The sequence below is a fragment of the Polyodon spathula genome, chromosome 1, assembly GCF_017654505.1.
Source record: "Polyodon spathula isolate WHYD16114869_AA chromosome 1, ASM1765450v1, whole genome shotgun sequence".
Taxonomy (NCBI): Eukaryota; Metazoa; Chordata; class Actinopteri; order Acipenseriformes; family Polyodontidae; genus Polyodon; species Polyodon spathula.
In genome coordinates this window covers 110,194,152-110,211,101 of record NC_054534.1, presented here as the reverse complement: position 1 = coordinate 110,211,101, position 16,950 = coordinate 110,194,152, and the positions used below count along the sequence as shown (strand labels likewise).

The window sequence follows — 16,950 nt, the reverse complement described above, 5'->3', positions numbered from 1 at the left end:
GTCTCAAACAAAGAGGCAGTTTATAAAAGCAAATACATTATCCAATCAATCACTAATACATCAATCAATTGAAAAGAAACACGACACATGAAACAAAGCACTTGTAACAAAACATAAACAAGCATCTAGTTGCCTAGGAACCAGTGCATAAAAGTAGCCCTGTTACAATTATATAAGGTCCTGCTCTGCTCTGACACTTTCTCACAAGGTGCCTTCAAAATATCACTATTTCCAATGGGAAAAAGGGCAAATTTGTATATTTTCGTTCACATAAAGTCAGAAAAAAACCAACATATGAATCCAAATTAACATGTACTTATACTAAAGTAATACAAAATTACTACAAAAGATTTAGAAGTGAGTAGTTTTTCGAGATTTATGATTATACTGCAAATTTATCGCAGCGCATGAATCAGATTTAAAAAAATAAAGTCAGTGGAGCTCGACCATGATCCGTTTAATACAACGCCTTCTCCAGATCCGACTTGCTTAAACACGTTTACTTTAAAAATGATCTTCACTGCGAATCTTCTACGAGCCTCAGACATACACAGGAATAATGCACACCTGCTAAGGAAATCTTACAATGAAAGTAACTAAATATGTTACTCTTACCTTGCAGGTATATTTCTATTTATTTTAAAGTATTCGGGGTTTTTTGTTTTTGTTTTTTTTTAATAAAATCGCTTAATTTTACACAGTATTATTAGATGCTTAGCAGTTGAAAGTTATTATTGTTGCCACAGTTACATAATCTCTTCTCTCTGAGCGATCTGACTGGCGTTGGTTGATGACGCCTGGTGAGATAATTTGTTGTTCAAGTGCCATGGTAACCGAGGCGACTTTGTGGAGCAGTAGTTTGTAAACTGGAGAGCGATAATTCAATAAAGAGAGGTACGTGTTGTGTGGATAATATATTTACTGCAGTCATTTTTGGAACGTAGATGTCAAAAGAATGTGTTGAAACAAATTATGAGGTTTTGTGGTTGGGGCGTATAAATTCACTGACAAACGTTTGTAGCTTAGCAAATGTAAAGCTTGGTGAAGCACAGGTAGGCACTGCCAGTTAAATTCCAGTGATCTGTGCCTGGTAAAGCAAAACGTGGACCTAGAGCATCTGTAAAAAACGGAATACTACCACTGCTGCTACTACTGATACTATGACTGCTACTTCTACTATTACTATAATTGGAAGAATTATGCTTAGAATTCAATGGTAGAGCCCAGCACACAGTCATGCTGAAGAATTAAGGAGTGCAGTTAACATATTTATACATAACATACACACAATCTTATAATACATACGTATTCTCAAATATATAACTCATACGTGTATAAATCTAAACCCACAACCCATGCCCATACCTTCAGTGATAATTATTGCATAATAATAGGAGCAGGATGATAACAAATGTTACAACGTGGTTTTTCTTAAGCCACTGTAGTAATCCGACAGTAATATATATAATCTTTCTATTTTTGTTGTTCATTTTAAGGAAGTAGGTACAATTAGTGTTCCTGTATCTGTCTGGTAGAAACACTCCAGCTGTAATACACACAGCATTAGATGTTTCCATTCTGTGCAAGATGGACAATTCTCTCCTTTCCAGTATTAAAGGATTCACATTTTTTATATCAAAAGAACAATAGTTTAAGACAATATTGTGCTTGTTTCCTCCAGATTATCCAGGTATTGATGTCTTGACCACCACAGCACCCCCAACGTCAGCCCCTGCCTCCATGCCATAGTTCACAGAAGCAATGCCCAAGAAGAAGAAGTCTGGCACCACCTCAAAGAGTCCGGGGAAGGAAAAACGCTCGGAGTGTGTGGGGAGTGCGCAGGATGCCATTGACAGAGAGGCCCTGCTGCAGAGAAGGTAGGTGCAATCTGTGATAGTCAGGATCAGTGAATCTTACACACATCAATAAGCCACTGCTGCAAGGTACTCTGTTATCAACAGAGGGAACAGTGAATTGATAAACTAGGATACATTTAACCTTGTGTATGTTCTCTATCTGGAACAACATTATAACTCACACCAAGACATTGATAGCATTTAAATATTGCTATGAAAACAGTTCATAGGGTTAAGCTTCACACACAAGTTCCATAGGAAATTTACTAAATGTGTTTTGTTTTTTCTTTTCAGTTCAGCATGTTTTTCATATGGTGCTTAAAACCATACTTTACTGTGCTTTGTGTTTTCTTGAATGGTTAAACACCACAGTCATTGAAACACTGAATAAGACTTCTAGGTCAAAACGTTTAGTATTCCTAAAGAACCATGATACATTTCTATAAAGGTTAATATAAAATGTTTGTTTTTTTTTATCAAAAAAGTTACCAAAATGTAAGATAAGAAGGAAATGTCAGTCTTAAATACACTGAACAAAAATAGAAACGCAACATGTAAAGTGCTGGTCCCATGTTTCATGAGCTGAAATAAAAGATCCCAGAAATTTTCCATACACACAAAAAGCTTATTTCTCTCAAATTTTGTGCACACATTTGTTTACATCCCTGTTAGTGGGCATTTCTCCTTTGCCAAGATAATCCATCCACCTGACAGGTGTGGCATATCAAGAAGCTGATTAAACAGCATGATCATTACACAGGTGCACCTTGTGCTGGGGACAATAAAAGGCCACTCTAAAATGTGCAGTTTTGTCACACAACACAATGCCACAGATGTCTCAAGTTTTGAGGGAGCGTGCAATTGGCATGCTGACTGCAGGAATGCCCACCAGAGCTGTTGCCAGAGAATTGAATGTTCATTTCTCCACAATAAGCCGCCTCCAACGTCGTTTTAGAGAATTTGGCAGTACGTCCAACCGGCCTCACAACCGCAGACCACGTGTAACCACACCAGCCCAGGACCTCCACATCCGGCTTCTTCACCTGCGGGATCGGCTGAGACCAGCCACTCGGACAGCTGATGAAACTGTGGGTTTGCACAACCGAAGAATTTCTGAACAAACTATCAGAAACCGTCTCAGGGAAGCTCATCTGCGTGCTTGTCATCCTCACCAGGGTCTTGACCTGACTGCAGTTAGGCATCGTAACCGACTTCAGTGGGTAAATGCTCACCTTCGATGGCCACTGGCACGTGTGTTCTTCATGGATGAATACCAGTTTCAACTGTACCGGGCAGATGGCAGACAGCGTGTATTGCGTCGTGTGGGCAAGCAGTTTGCTGATGTCAACGTTGTGAACAGAGTGCCCCATGGTGGCAGTGGGGTTATGGTATGGGCAGGCATAAGCTACGGACAACGAACACAGTTGCATTTTATCGATGGCAATTTGAATGCACAGAGATACCGTGATGAGATCCTGAGGCCCATTGTCATGCCATTCATCTGCTGCCATCACCTCATGTTTCAGCATGATAATGCACGGCCCCATCTCACAATGATCTGTACACAATTCCTGGAAGCTGAAAATGTCCCAGTTCTTCCATGGCCTGTATACATGTCACCCATTGAGCATGTTTGGGATGCTCTGGATCGACGTGTACGACAGCGTGTTCCACTTCCCGCCAATATCCAGCAACTTCGCACAGCCATTGAAGAGGAGTGGGACAACATTCCACAGGCCACAATCAACAGTCTGATCAACTCTATGCGAAGGAGATGTGTCGCGCTGCATAAGGCAAATGGTGGTCACACCAGATACTGACTGGTTTTCTGATCCACGCCCCTACCTTTTTTTTTTTAAGGTACCTGTGACCAACAGATCCATATCTGTATTCCCAGTCATGTGAAATCCATAGATTAGGGCCTAATGAATTTATTTCAATTGACTGATTTCCTTATATCAACTGTAACTCAGTAAAATCTTTGAAATTGTTGCATGTTGCGTTTATATTTTTGTTCAGTGTAATTCACATGGTGGTACAGTATGTGTATGTTCCTTGATGGTTTCATTACAATAACATGTCTCTCTGTTTGCATTGTGTTAGTCAGGTAAAGAGAGAGTGGGAAGACAAGGTATACTACAAAGCTGACATTCCAGTAGAGAAGCTATGGAATAAATAGATATAACAATGTTGATATCGTCACTGTGTTTTCTGCCGAACGTTGCAGGTACGAGCAGCTGACAGATCGTCTGAACGAGCTGAAGAGGAAGGCGGAAAGGCTGTATCCTTGGCACCAACAAATGCTGGACACGCAGAGCATTGTTGAGTGCAGATAATGTGCCAGGCAAGCTCTACAAAGGAAGCACACACCCCCTCATCCAAGGAGCCCTCGTTTTATTATCAGGATAAACACGGTAGAGCTAAGCTGCAAACAAATCTCAAAGAAGAGTGGAGAATATTGACTAGCTACAGAACACAGGGTCTCAGGCCTTTTCACCCGGCTTTGGAACCGGTTCAGATTCAAAGAAACTACACCTAGCTTATCTATCCCGCTACACCTAGCTTATCTATCCCACTACACCTAGCTTATCTATCCCGCTACACCTAGCTTATCTATCCCGCTACACCTAGCTTATCTATCACTACACCTAGCTTATCTATCCTGCTACACCTAGCTTATCTATCCCCCTACACCTAGCTTATCTATCCCCCTACACCTAGCTTATCTATCCCACTACACCTAGCTTATCTATCTCACTACACCTAGCTTATCTATCCCACTACACCTAGCTTATCTATCTCGCTACACCTATCTTAGCTCACGTCGAACCCTGTGTAAAAGAGTTCATTGTAACGTCACCAGCTAACCATCGTGGTTCACAACCACAGTGATGAGAAGAGATATATGCTCACATCCAGAAACATCAGTCCTCACATAAAGGTTCCTTCTCAATAAGAGCAAGTACGTGAGCACTAAGACTCAAGTGTTGTTTGGGGATTCTCAGATTGTGGTCCGGTGGGGTTTGGTGGGCATTGCTGATTCTCGGAATGTTGTCCTGTGGGGTTTGGTGGGCATTGCAGATTCTCGGAATGTGGTCCTGTGGGGTTTGGTGGGCATTGCAGATTCTCAGATTGTGGTCCTGTGGGGTTTGGTGGGCATTGCAGATTCTCGGATTCTCGGAATGTGGTCCTGTGGGGTTTGGTGGGCATTGCAGATTCTCGGAATGTGGTCCTGTGGGGTTTGGTGGGCATTGCAGATTCTCGGAATGTGGTCCTGTGGGGTTTGGTGGGCATTGCAGATTCTCGGAATGTGGTCCTGTGGGGTTTGGTGGGCATTGCAGATTCTCAGATTGTGGTCCGGTGGGGTTTGGTGGGCATTGCAGTTTTTATTTATTTATTTTTTGTCTTGATCCTTAAGTTTTAATGAATTCAGGCGTCAAGAAAATGAGTTTCTGCAGCAGGAATCGCACAAGACCCGCATGGAGAGCGTAAGTACGAGGTCATGAAGCAGAGCTTTTTAAAAAAAAATTGCAAAATAGTTTATCTTTTTTTTTTATCAGAAAAGAAAATCCCACCAAATAATGATGTTTTAAAGTGAGATTTGGAGCTACCAAGAAGTCCTAAATTAGAATTGTAATAGGTCTTTTTTTCTTTACTTTGGATTGATGCATTTTCCTTATGATTTCCTTTTGGAGTAAAGAGCTTTCAGAATCTAGACCACCCTGTACTGACCCCATAGCTTGTACTAACACCCTATACCTTATACTAACCCTATACCCTGTACTAACCCCATACCCTGTACTAACACCCTATACCCTGTAGTAACACCCCATACCTTGTACTAAAACCCTATACCCTGTACTAACACACTGTACCTTATACTAACCCCATACCCTGTACTAACACTCTATAACGTGTACTAACCTCATACCTTGTACTAACACCCTGTACTAACCCCATACCCTGTACTAACACCCTATGCCCTGTACTAACACCCCATACCCTGTACTAAAACCCTATACCCTGTACTAACACACTGTACCCTATACTAACCCCATACCCTGTACTAACACCCTATAACGTGTACTAACCTCATACCTTGTACTAACACCCTGTACTAACCCTATGCCCTGTACTAACACCCTATGCCCTGTACTAACACCCCATACCCTGTACTAAAACCCTATACCCTGTACTAACCCCATACCCTGTCCTAAAACCCTATACCCTGTACTAACCCCATACCCTGTACTACCACCTATACCCTGTACTAACACCCTATATCCTTTACTAACCTCATACCTTGTACTAACACCCTGTACTAACACCCTATACCCTGTACTGACACCCTATACCCTGTACTGACACACTATGCCCTGTACTAAAACCCTATACCCTGTACTGACACCCTATACCCTGTACTGACACCCTATGCCCTGTACTAAAACCCTATACCCTGTACTAACCCCATGCCCTATACTAACCCCATACCCTGTACTAACACCCTGTACCCTGTACTAACCTCATACCTTGTACTAACACCCTGTACCCTGTACTAACCCCATACCCTGTACTAACATCCTGTACCCTGTACTGACACCCCATGCCCTGTACTAACACCCTATACCCTGTACTAACCCTATACCCTGTACTAATACCCTATACCTTTTACTAACACCCTATACCCTGCACTAACCCCATGTCCTATACTAACACCCTTTTCCCTGTCCTAACACCCTATACTAATTCCATACACACCATGCCCTGCACTAACCCCATGCCTTGCACTAACCCCATACCCTGTACTAACACCCTATACTAACTCCATACCTTGTACTAACACCCCATGCCCTGCATTAACACCCCATGCCCTGCACTAACCCCATACCCTGTACTAACCCCATACCCTGTACTAACACCCTATACTAACTCCATACCTTGTACTAACACCCCATGCCCTGCATTAACACCCCATGCCCTGCACTAACCCCATACCCTGTACTAACACCCTATACTAACTCCATACCTTGTACTAACACCCCATGCCCTGCATTAACACCCCATGCCCTGCACTAACCCCATACCCTGTACTAACACCCTATACTAACTCCATATCTTGTACTAACACCCCATGCCCTGCACTAACCCCATACCCTGTACTAACACCCTATACTAACTCCATACCTTGTACTAACACCCCATGCCCTGCACTAACACCCCATGCCCTGCACTAAACCCATACCCTGTACTAACACCCTATACTAACTCCATACCTTGTACTAACACCCCATGCCCTGCATTAACACCCCATGCCCTGCACTAACCCCATACCCTGTACTAACACCCTATACTAACTCCATACCTTGTACTAACACCCCATGCCCTGCATTAACACCCCATGCCCTGCACTAACCCCATACCCTGTACTAACACCCTATACTAACTCCATACCTTGTACTAACACCCCATGCCCTGCATTAACACCCCATGCCCTGCACTAAACCCATGCCCATGCCTCACCAGCAAGAGTACATGGCATACATGGCAAAGAGGACCCAGAAGCGTCAGAACGCCATCATCACACTGAGTGACCAAAACCACAAGCAGCTGGAGGACATCCACAGGAAGAAAGAGGAGCTGCTAGCGGAGTTCAATGACAGGCAAACCGGTGGGTGAGCGCATACACCATGGGATAGCTCAGAAAGGGGATATTGGGCGATGTACATTTTCACTGCTGTGCTGATGATACTCAGCTAAATCTATCTCTGAAACCGGATGACTCCACATTTGCAAATACTGTGGACTACATGTTTTGCTGATATTAAGCAATGGATGTCAAAAAATGTTTTAATGTTAAACTCAGAGGTAATGTTGTTGTGTTTAAAAAAAGCGATGTGCTTCTTCAGAAGACAGCTTCCCTTCTGCATTGAAGGCTGAAATTAGAAATTTGGGTGTAATCTTTGATCCAAATCTTTCATTCGAACCTCATGTTAGGAATGTAACTAAAGCGTCTTTTTTTCACCTTGGAAATATTGCTAAAATAAGATGTTCTCTTTCGCTACAAGATGCTGAGAGAGTGATGCATGCTTTCGTAACATCTAGAACTGATTGTGCTGAATGCGCTGTTTTGTGGTATTCCAAGCTGGGTTTTATCCCGATTGCAGCTTGTGCAAATGCTGCTGCCATGGTTTCAACAGAAAGACGCTGGGTTACTTACTATTCCTATTTGTTTTTAAAGAATACAAATGGCAGAGCCTTCAGCTGCAGGGCCCTAAACTATGGACTGATCTGCCTAGTTCTGGAAAGGAAGCACAAACTGTTGCAGCTTTTAAAACCAGACTAAAGACACATTTTTTAATCTGTCTTATTTATCCTAAAATGATGGTGTTTTTCTTTCTTTTATTGTCTAATGTTTGGACTGTTTTATTGTATTTGCTGCTTTTATTGTATTCTCTGTGTTTTATTGCTTATTGTTACTGCTTTTATAGCTGTCCATGTACTGCTCTGTCCATGTAAAAGAATTTGCGTCAATTTATTGAGAAAGGCACTATATTAAATAAGGATTGATTGATTGATTAAGTAATTTACACAGTATTCAAAACTTTCAAAGTGACTGAGTTTTTGGATAACAGGAATTTGCCAAAACGAGATATTTTCAGAGGTCCTTGCCATTGCTTCACAGGGTAATTGCAGCTGGAGCGTGTCTCAGTTATTCCCAGAAAGCTTCTGAACCATCTGGCATAGGGGCAGCCCGCTGCCTGCCGATTAAATCAGTAATCTCCTGGTGGTTTGCTTTTCAGAGCTGAAGAACCAGCTGCTGGAAAAAGAGGGCGAGCTGTCCAAGTTAAATAAGGATATTGCGGCTCTCTGGGAGTGTAAGGTACTGTATGCCTGTCCTCCCGCATCAGCGTACACAGCTGAAATACATTATTAATACTATCTATCTGTCTGCTTGTATAATATGTCTTTTGTGAATGAAGACATTGTTACAATTTGTATGTTTTGTTATTGTAGTTTCAAAGCCAAAGTGTGTTGTGTATTGGCTTGTTTGTAGTGCTCAAAAAAGTCTGTGCAAGAGAATGTTTAAATATATATTTGAACATACAAGAATTCCCATGAACCTCAGGAATTTAGAATAGTAAATCTATTGGGAGTCCAATAGAGTGTTTGTGTGTGTGTTTGTGTGTGGGTGCCCCTTGATTCCTCACCCTGTACCCTCTCTTTCTGTGAGTGTCTGTGCCCGTCGATTCCTCGCCCTGTGCCCTCTCTTTCTTCGAGTGTGTGTCTGTATCCCTCAATTCCTCACCCTGAACAATCTCTTTCTCTGAGTGTGTGTGCCCCTTGATTCCTCACCCTGTACCCTCTTTTTCCAAGTGTGTGTCTCTGTGTCCCCCGATTCCACACCCTGTACCCTCTGTCTCTGAGTGTGTGTGCCCTTTGATTCCTCACCCTGTACCCTCTTTCTCTAAGTGTGTGTGTCTCTGTGTCCCCCAATTCCACACCCTGTACCCTCTGTCTCTGAGTGTGTGTGCCCCTTGATTCCTCACCCTGTACCCTCTTTCTCCAAGTGTGTGTCTCTGTGTCCCCCGATTCCACACCCTGTACCCTCTGTCTCTGAGTGTGTGTGCCCTTTGATTCCTCAACCTGTACCCTCTTTCTCTGTGTGTACCCTCTCTTTCTCTGAGTGTGTGTGTCTGTGCCCCTCAATTCCTCACCCTGAACATTCTTTCTCCGAGTGTGTGTGCCCCTCGATTCCTCACCCTGAACACTCTTAAGTATGTGTGTATCTGGGGATGCCTCACATCTTCTCTCTGTTCTCTCTCTGTCTGTGTACAGCACCTCCAACAGGAGCAGATGAGCCACATCAAGGAGCTGGAGAAGGAGGTGATGGAGATGAGAGCCAAGCACTCAGAGAGCCTGCAGAGCATCAAGGCACATTTCCTGCACGAGAAGGTGCACAACGAGAAGCAGTCCAGGCAGAGGGTACAGGCGCTGGCTGTGGAAGCCTCCCGGGTGAGCCTGCAAGCCTCCTTCTGCACTCAGAGCAGAGGCAGACACGTGCTATTGTGCAAGGGTCCTGTACCTCCGACAGTGTGAAGAGCCCTTATAAAAAGTTCACTGTGATATTTCTGAACGCTATTTTTGCAATTTGCATTTTTTTACACTGGTTTGCCATGTCTTTTTTTTTTTTTTTAATATGCTTTACTGTGCATTGTTATTCTTTACCATGTCTCTTTCATTGTGCTTTATTAGATTTTGCAATGAGTTTACTGTGGGAAACTTTTAGAAGGGTAACCTGTAGTTTACATCCTCCTCCTTAGTGTCTGAATGTTCCAGTATAAATCATACTCGGTGGGTTTTGAGATGCTTGTGTAACAAGGTGAAAAGGAGGCTAGTCTGCATGCGTGCTTAAAGAGATGTGAATCTTATGTGACCAATAGGGGTCAGATCCGTACTAATAGTGCATCACATCTGCACATAGAGGGCACAGTGCCTCCACTGACATGCATTCTAGTGTACTCAAGATAATTAAAGGTAAGATACTTTATGTAGCATTTCTGAGTTATTTATTTGTAGTTAGTAGATAATAAATTATTATCTTTTGGAGGAAAAATGGTGCAATGAAGTTAGGGGAGAAAGCTTAGTTGAATTTGGGGATGGCACCATTTCATTGCTTTGCTCTTATGCGTAGTTGTAATGAATCTAGTCTTAGCGGCAGTTGAGTTAATAATACTGACATCAGCATAAGACCTGTACCTACCTCTGCAGTGCAGAGCTTGTCCTTCAGTGGACTGGTAAAAACGTTCATCTTTGAACCGTATGGTTAGAGTCTAGCCCTTGCCTTTCCAATTAGATGAGTGGCTGAGATGCCAATTCATTTTGTGGATTACCCGGGCGGTGTAAAGATGGGATCCTTTAGGTTCATTGAGCTCCTGTACTGTCTCCAGGTTTTGATAGGCTGCTGCTCTCCTCTCCTTTCTCCTCTCCAGGAGGCGTCTCGCTGCCTAGTGGAACACACCCACAGTATCGAGGTGGAGAATCGGCTTCTGCGGCAGGAGCTGCTGCACCTGATCCATCAAACCCAGGTCCTGCACATCCACCAGGGGGAGCTGGAGGAGCAGAGGCAGCAGCTGCTGAGGGAGAGGCAGTACGTGGAGGACCTCAAGAGGCTGCGTGCACAGAGGCACTTCCACTCTCAACCACCAGGGGGAGGCACACACACCTGACACACACACACACACACGGGCACCACCTCCAGTAGATTATGTTCCTGCCAGACCTGCAGAGGTAACAAGCACAAATTGATTAAGACACTGAGAAAGACTTCTTGTCAAATCGTTTGTCATTGAACCAACGAGCAGGATCCCAGCCAACACCGAGGGAATCTGAGAAAATACGAGATCAGCATAATAATCCTGTCTGCATGGGGTTTACCTCTGTGAATGGGTCCTGTATTTATGTTGTTCTATGAAATGTAGAAAGCATTTGTCTGTATTCTAAATAAATACCTTCATGTCCAATTGTAAAAGTCCTTCTGTTTGGTCATGTCCACGTTTTATAAAGAAAACATCCTAGCAGAGAGCTGAAGAAGAATGAATTGAGAGAATAGTATTCACTGAAAATAATAATAGAACAATTAAAAACAATATTAAAAGATTGTCAGAAAGAATATAGTACCACGACATCAGTGAAAATCTTTTGTAAAATTGAAGGGTCTTTAGGGTCCCCGAGTGGCTCCTCTGGTAGAAACGCAGCCGCATGACGTGCAGGGGGAGTCATACAGCATGGGCTCATGTCCTGGCTGTGCGGAGTTGCTGTTCTTTGCTGGGGATTCCAAAGGGAGCGTCACATTGGCTCTGGCACTCCTGTGGGTCTGGGAGGCAAAATCATCAGGGACTGCTTCTCCTCATCACGCTGCAGTGAACCCTGGTGGCCAGGTGCCGAGAGCAGACACCTGCAGGGCTTGCCTTTGTCCTCCAGAGGTCAGTAGCTCATTGTCATTGCTCTCAAGTTCCTGGGTGTAAAAGAAGAAACTGACTTTTAGCACCACAGTCTTAAGGTGTATGAGAAAAAACTAATATTATATATACAGTGGCTCTCAAAAGAATACACCCCCCTTGGACTTTTCCACATTTTATTTTGTTACAACATGGAATCAGAATGGATTTAATTAGGAGTTTTTGCCACTGATCAACACAAAAAAGTCCATAATGTCAAAGTGAAATAAAATCTACAAAATGTTCTAAATTACAAATATAAAACAGAAAATAATTGATTGCATAAGAATTCACCCCCTTGAGTCAATATTTGGTAGAGGCACCTTTGGCAGCAATTTCAGCCATGAGTCTATTTGGATAAGTCTCTACCAGCTTTGCACATCTGGATACTACAATTTTTGCCCATTCTTCTTTGCAAAATCACTCAGGCTCCATCAAGTTTGATGGGGATCTTTGGTGAATAGCAACTTTCAACTCTTTCCACATATTCTCAATTGGATTGAGGTCCGGGCTTTGACTGGCCCACTCCAGGACATTGACTTTTTTGTTTTTCAGCCACTCCAGTGTGGCTTTGGCTGTATGTTTGTGGTCATTGTCCTGCTGGAAGATGAACCTTCTCCCAAGTCCCAGGTCTCTTGCAGACTTCAGCAGGTTTTCCTCCAGGATTTCTCTGTACTTTGCTGCATCCATTTTGCCCTCTATCTTCACAAGCTTTCCAGGCCCTGATGCAGAGTAGCATCCCCATAGCATGATGCTGTCACCACCATGCTTCACGGTAGGGATGGTGTTCTCAGGATGATATGCGGTGTTAGGCTTGCGCCAAACGTAAAGCTTAGCGTTGAGGCCAAAAAGCTCTATTTTGGTCTCATCAAACCATAGAATCTTCTTTCACTTGATCTTTGAGTCTGGCAAACTCTAGTCGAGATTTGATGTGAATTTTTTCCAACAATGGCTTTCTTTTTGCTACTCTCCCATAAAGCCAGTTTTGTGTAGCACCCAGGCTATTGTTACTGTATGCACAGTGTCTCTCAGCTCAGCCGGGGAAGACTGTATCTCCTTTAGAGTTGCCATAGGTCTCTTGGTGGCCTCCCTGACTAGTGCCCTTCTCAACTGGATACTCCGTTTTTGAGGACGGCCTGTTCTAGACAGATTCACAGTTGTGCCATATTCTCTTCATTTCTTAATAATGGACTTTACTGTGTTCCGGGGGATATTCAATGCCTTGGAAATGTTCTTATATCCAACCCCTGATTGGTGCTTTTGAAGAACCTTATTCTGGATTTGCTTTGAATGTTCCTTCGTCTTCATGATGTAGTGTTTGTTAGGAAATGTTCTAACCAACTGTGGGACCTCCCAGAGACAGGTGTATTTAACCTCAAATCATGTGAAACACCTTAATTGCACACAGGTGGACTCCATTCAACTAATTATGTGACTTCTAAAGACAATTGGTTGCACCAGAGCTTATTCAGGTGTGTCATAGCAAAGGGGGTGAATACTTATGCAATCAGTTATTTTCAGTTTTATATCTGTAATTAATTTAGAACAATTTGTAGATTTTATTTTTCACTTTGATATTTTGGACTTTTTTTTGTGTTGATCATGCAAAAACTCCTAATTAAATCCATTTTGATTCCATGTTGTAACACAATAAAATGTAGAAAAGTCCAAGGGGGGGGTCAATACTTTTGAGAGCCACTGTATATATGCTCTGAGCACACTTTTAAACTGGGAGATTGTTTAAGGAGGACAGAGATGTTTTAAACTCCTGTAAGTGGTTTTGTTCATGCACTGGGCGTGCTATATGTCCAGAAAACTTTTTAATAATCAAGAAAATTTCACAGAATCATTTAATTTAAAGTTTGAACGAATCAGAGCAGTATTACTAGTCATTCGATTTATTAAAGGCTTAATGATGGCTAAAGTGGTTGCAAGCCCTGCTAATAGGCGGTCTGGGCGTTTCCAGTGTCTTTACAGGTTTAACAGCATTAATACTTCAATACAGTAATACAAATATGCTTATCATATGGTTAGCCTTCAGGCTATAAAATGCAAAAAGCTGAAGTACCCACCGCTAAAACCTACACTATATCACTCTCTTAAGATTAAAACAAAATTTCTATAGCTTATAACAATGCATCAAAATAAACAAGATATTAATTCAAATATATGCTTGCATTTTGTTGTGTCAGTGCCTCAGAGTTTCATGCATTTAAATGAGGTTTTTTTTTTCCACTTATCTACACAACATACTCTACACTGTTATGGGGAAAAAAGTTTTTATTGAGAAAAAAATGTATATATTAAAAATACAAAACTGAAAGATCATAATTGGATAAACTTGGTGGAAGTACCTTTGACAGCAATTACAGCTGTGAGCCTGTTGGGATAGGTCTCTACGAACTTTACACACCTAGATTTGGCAATATTTGACTATTCTTTAGAAAATTATTCAAGCTCTGTCAAGTTGCTTGGGGAGCATTGAGAGACAGGTTAGGTTGGGGCTCTGACTGGGCCACTCAAGGACATTTACCTTTTTGTTCCTTAGCCACTCCAGTGTAGTTTTGGCTGTGTGCTTTGAGTCATTGTCATGCTGAAGGGTGAACTTCCGTTCCAGTTTCAGCTTTCTTGCAGAGGGCAGCAGGTTTTCCTCAAGGACTTCTCTGTACTTTGCTCCATTCATTTTCCCTTCTAGCCTGACAAGTGCGCCAGTCCCTACCAATAAAAAACATAACCATAACATGATGCTGCCACCACCATGCTTCACAGTAGGGATGGTGTTCTTTGGGTGATGCACTGTGTTGGGTTTGCGCCAAACATAGAGCTTTGCATTTAAGCCAAAAAGTTCAATTTTAGTTTCGTCAGACCACAAAACTTTTTGCCACATGGCTACAAAATCTCCTGGTGTTTTTTTGCATACTTCAAATGGGATTCCAGGTGGGCTTTCTTGAGCAATGACTTTCTTCTTTCCACCCTACCATACAGGCCAGATTGGTGGAGTGCTTGGGATATTGTTGTCACATGCACACTTTGACCAGTCTTGGCCATAAAATCCTGTAGCTCTTTGCAAGGTTGCCATTGGCCTCTTGGTAGCCTCTCTGATCAGTATCGTTCTTGCTCAGTGTGAGGCGTGAGTGTATTAAATGGAATGTCCAGACAGTAATTTATGTGTACAGAAATAAAATAATTTATTTTTATTATCTATACACAACAAAATAATTAAATAACAAAAGAAAACAAAACGACTTGAGGGAGGGAGTGCAGGGGTGAAATCCAAAACAGATCGTGAGAACTCGTCTTTAATCGTTTTCGTGGCGAACAAAAAAAAAGACAAAAGAAATGTTAGTGTTTTCAAAATTCCCGCTGCACCAAACTAGTCTCTCCCTCCACCCGTTACTCCGCCTATTTTACTTTCGGACCAACCCCGAACACAGTAGTACGTTTCTTTTAGTATGTAATGTCCCGCTTCTGTTGTCAGTGGAACACCAATCCCCAACTGACAAGTGTCCTTATCCTTCACTTGACTCCAGTGGCTGGAATTTACATACTCGTACTTCCGCCCCTCACCAAGGTGCCGCCCCTCAAAAGATGACTTTTGCCATGGTCACGAGATCTTGGTAAGGGAAGTCCCGAGTTGGTTTGATGCCATCTACTGTCGGGAGGCTGAATCACAGACCAAAATCCCTTTGACTCATCACACTCAGTCATCCAGTTTGGAGGGATGGTCTGACCTAGGCAGGATCTTGGTAGTACCATACACCTTCCAATTCTTAATCACCTTGACCATGCTCCAAGGGATATTCAAGGCCTTTGATATTTTTTTATACCCATCCCCTGATCTGTGCCTTTCAACAACTTTGTCCCGGAGTTCTTTTGAAAGCTCCTTGGTGCTCATGGTTGATTCTTTGCTTTGAAATGCACTACCCAGTAGAGGGAACCTATGGGAACTGTTGAATTTACCCTGAAATCATGTGAATCACTACAGTTTAACACAGGTGGAGGCCTCTTAACTTGGTGTGTGATTTTGAAGGCAATTGATTACACCTGTGCTAATTTAGGCTTGCTATTACAAGGGGGGTGGACACTTATCCAACCAAGCTATTTCAGTTTTTTATTTTTAAATCAATTTTCTACAAATTTCACTTGGAGTTGTGGGGTAGGATGTGTAGATAAATGAAAAAACTATTTTAATGTATTTTAATTCCAGACTATAAGGCAAGAAAAGGTGAAACATTTGAAGGGGGTGTGTAGACTTTCTATATGCACTGTATTCTAGAAGGATCCGGTCAACTCCTGAATAAATGGACCGCTTAGGTTTAAGTCATTTTTTGGCTCACAAACATCATCCCAATTAAATCTCTACCTTTCTGATAAGAACTGATACTATAGACAGCTTTTCTAATTTAAATGAAATGCTCACTTTGGCTGCCAAGTTTTCATTAATTTCTATAATATAATGAACAGAACGGACATTACCCCCATATACTCTCTTATTCTGGTACCAAAAGTTATTTTGTTAGTTAATATTAATGAGATTGCTCATTATAGAAAGGACCTTGGCTTTTAAATCACCGACCACCAAAGAATTACCGCTTCATTGGACAAAACGAATAAGTCATCTCCAACACTACTTTCATTACAGGCAGGTAAGGGCGAGGTCAGAAAATGGGTTATTTTCTATCGGTTCACTGTATACTAAAGTTATGAAATAAAGTTTACACTTTATTGTCTTATATTCAAACTTAACAGCTCCTCTGTTTTTTTTTTCTTGCAGTAAAACCATTTATATAAACTAAACATTTATATTCTTTAGTTTAACTGATATTTTAATGTCTAAAAGACTTTTTGTTTAGAGACAGAAACTGAACTAATACTTAAATTGATTAAATTAAATGCTTGCTCCTGCTTTTAGTCTACTTGTATTACAGTTGAGCCTTAAACAAGCAAATGCACTTGTTAGTTTAAATATTCTGTTTCTTATTAGATCACAATTATTTGTTAAGTTTCAATACTTAGCCTCTGTGTTTAGTTCACCCAGACGTCTGCTTCTGCCAAGGTTACAGGCTTCTGCAGCATCAGCTCTTCAATAAGGGAAA

The 16,950-nt window shown here is 41.9% G+C and overlaps 2 protein-coding genes across 2 annotated transcripts in view; one reads left to right on the top strand and one right to left on the bottom strand.

The window, feature by feature from the left end:
* Positions 1–16,950, bottom strand: part of LOC121314314 (dual specificity testis-specific protein kinase 2-like) — a 190,764-nt gene that overhangs the window by 63,251 nt on the left and 110,563 nt on the right. The gene's annotated exons all lie outside the window — the stretch shown is intronic.
* Positions 787–11,371, top strand: ccdc166 (coiled-coil domain containing 166). Its single transcript, XM_041247996.1, has 8 exons — positions 787–894; positions 1,682–1,877; positions 4,084–4,137; positions 5,290–5,344; positions 7,380–7,524; positions 8,657–8,736; positions 9,693–9,869; positions 10,847–11,371. Exons 2-8 carry the CDS (start codon positions 1,762–1,764, stop codon positions 11,081–11,083), a joined length of 864 nt encoding a protein of 287 aa, XP_041103930.1. The 5' UTR covers positions 787–894; positions 1,682–1,761; the 3' UTR covers positions 11,084–11,371.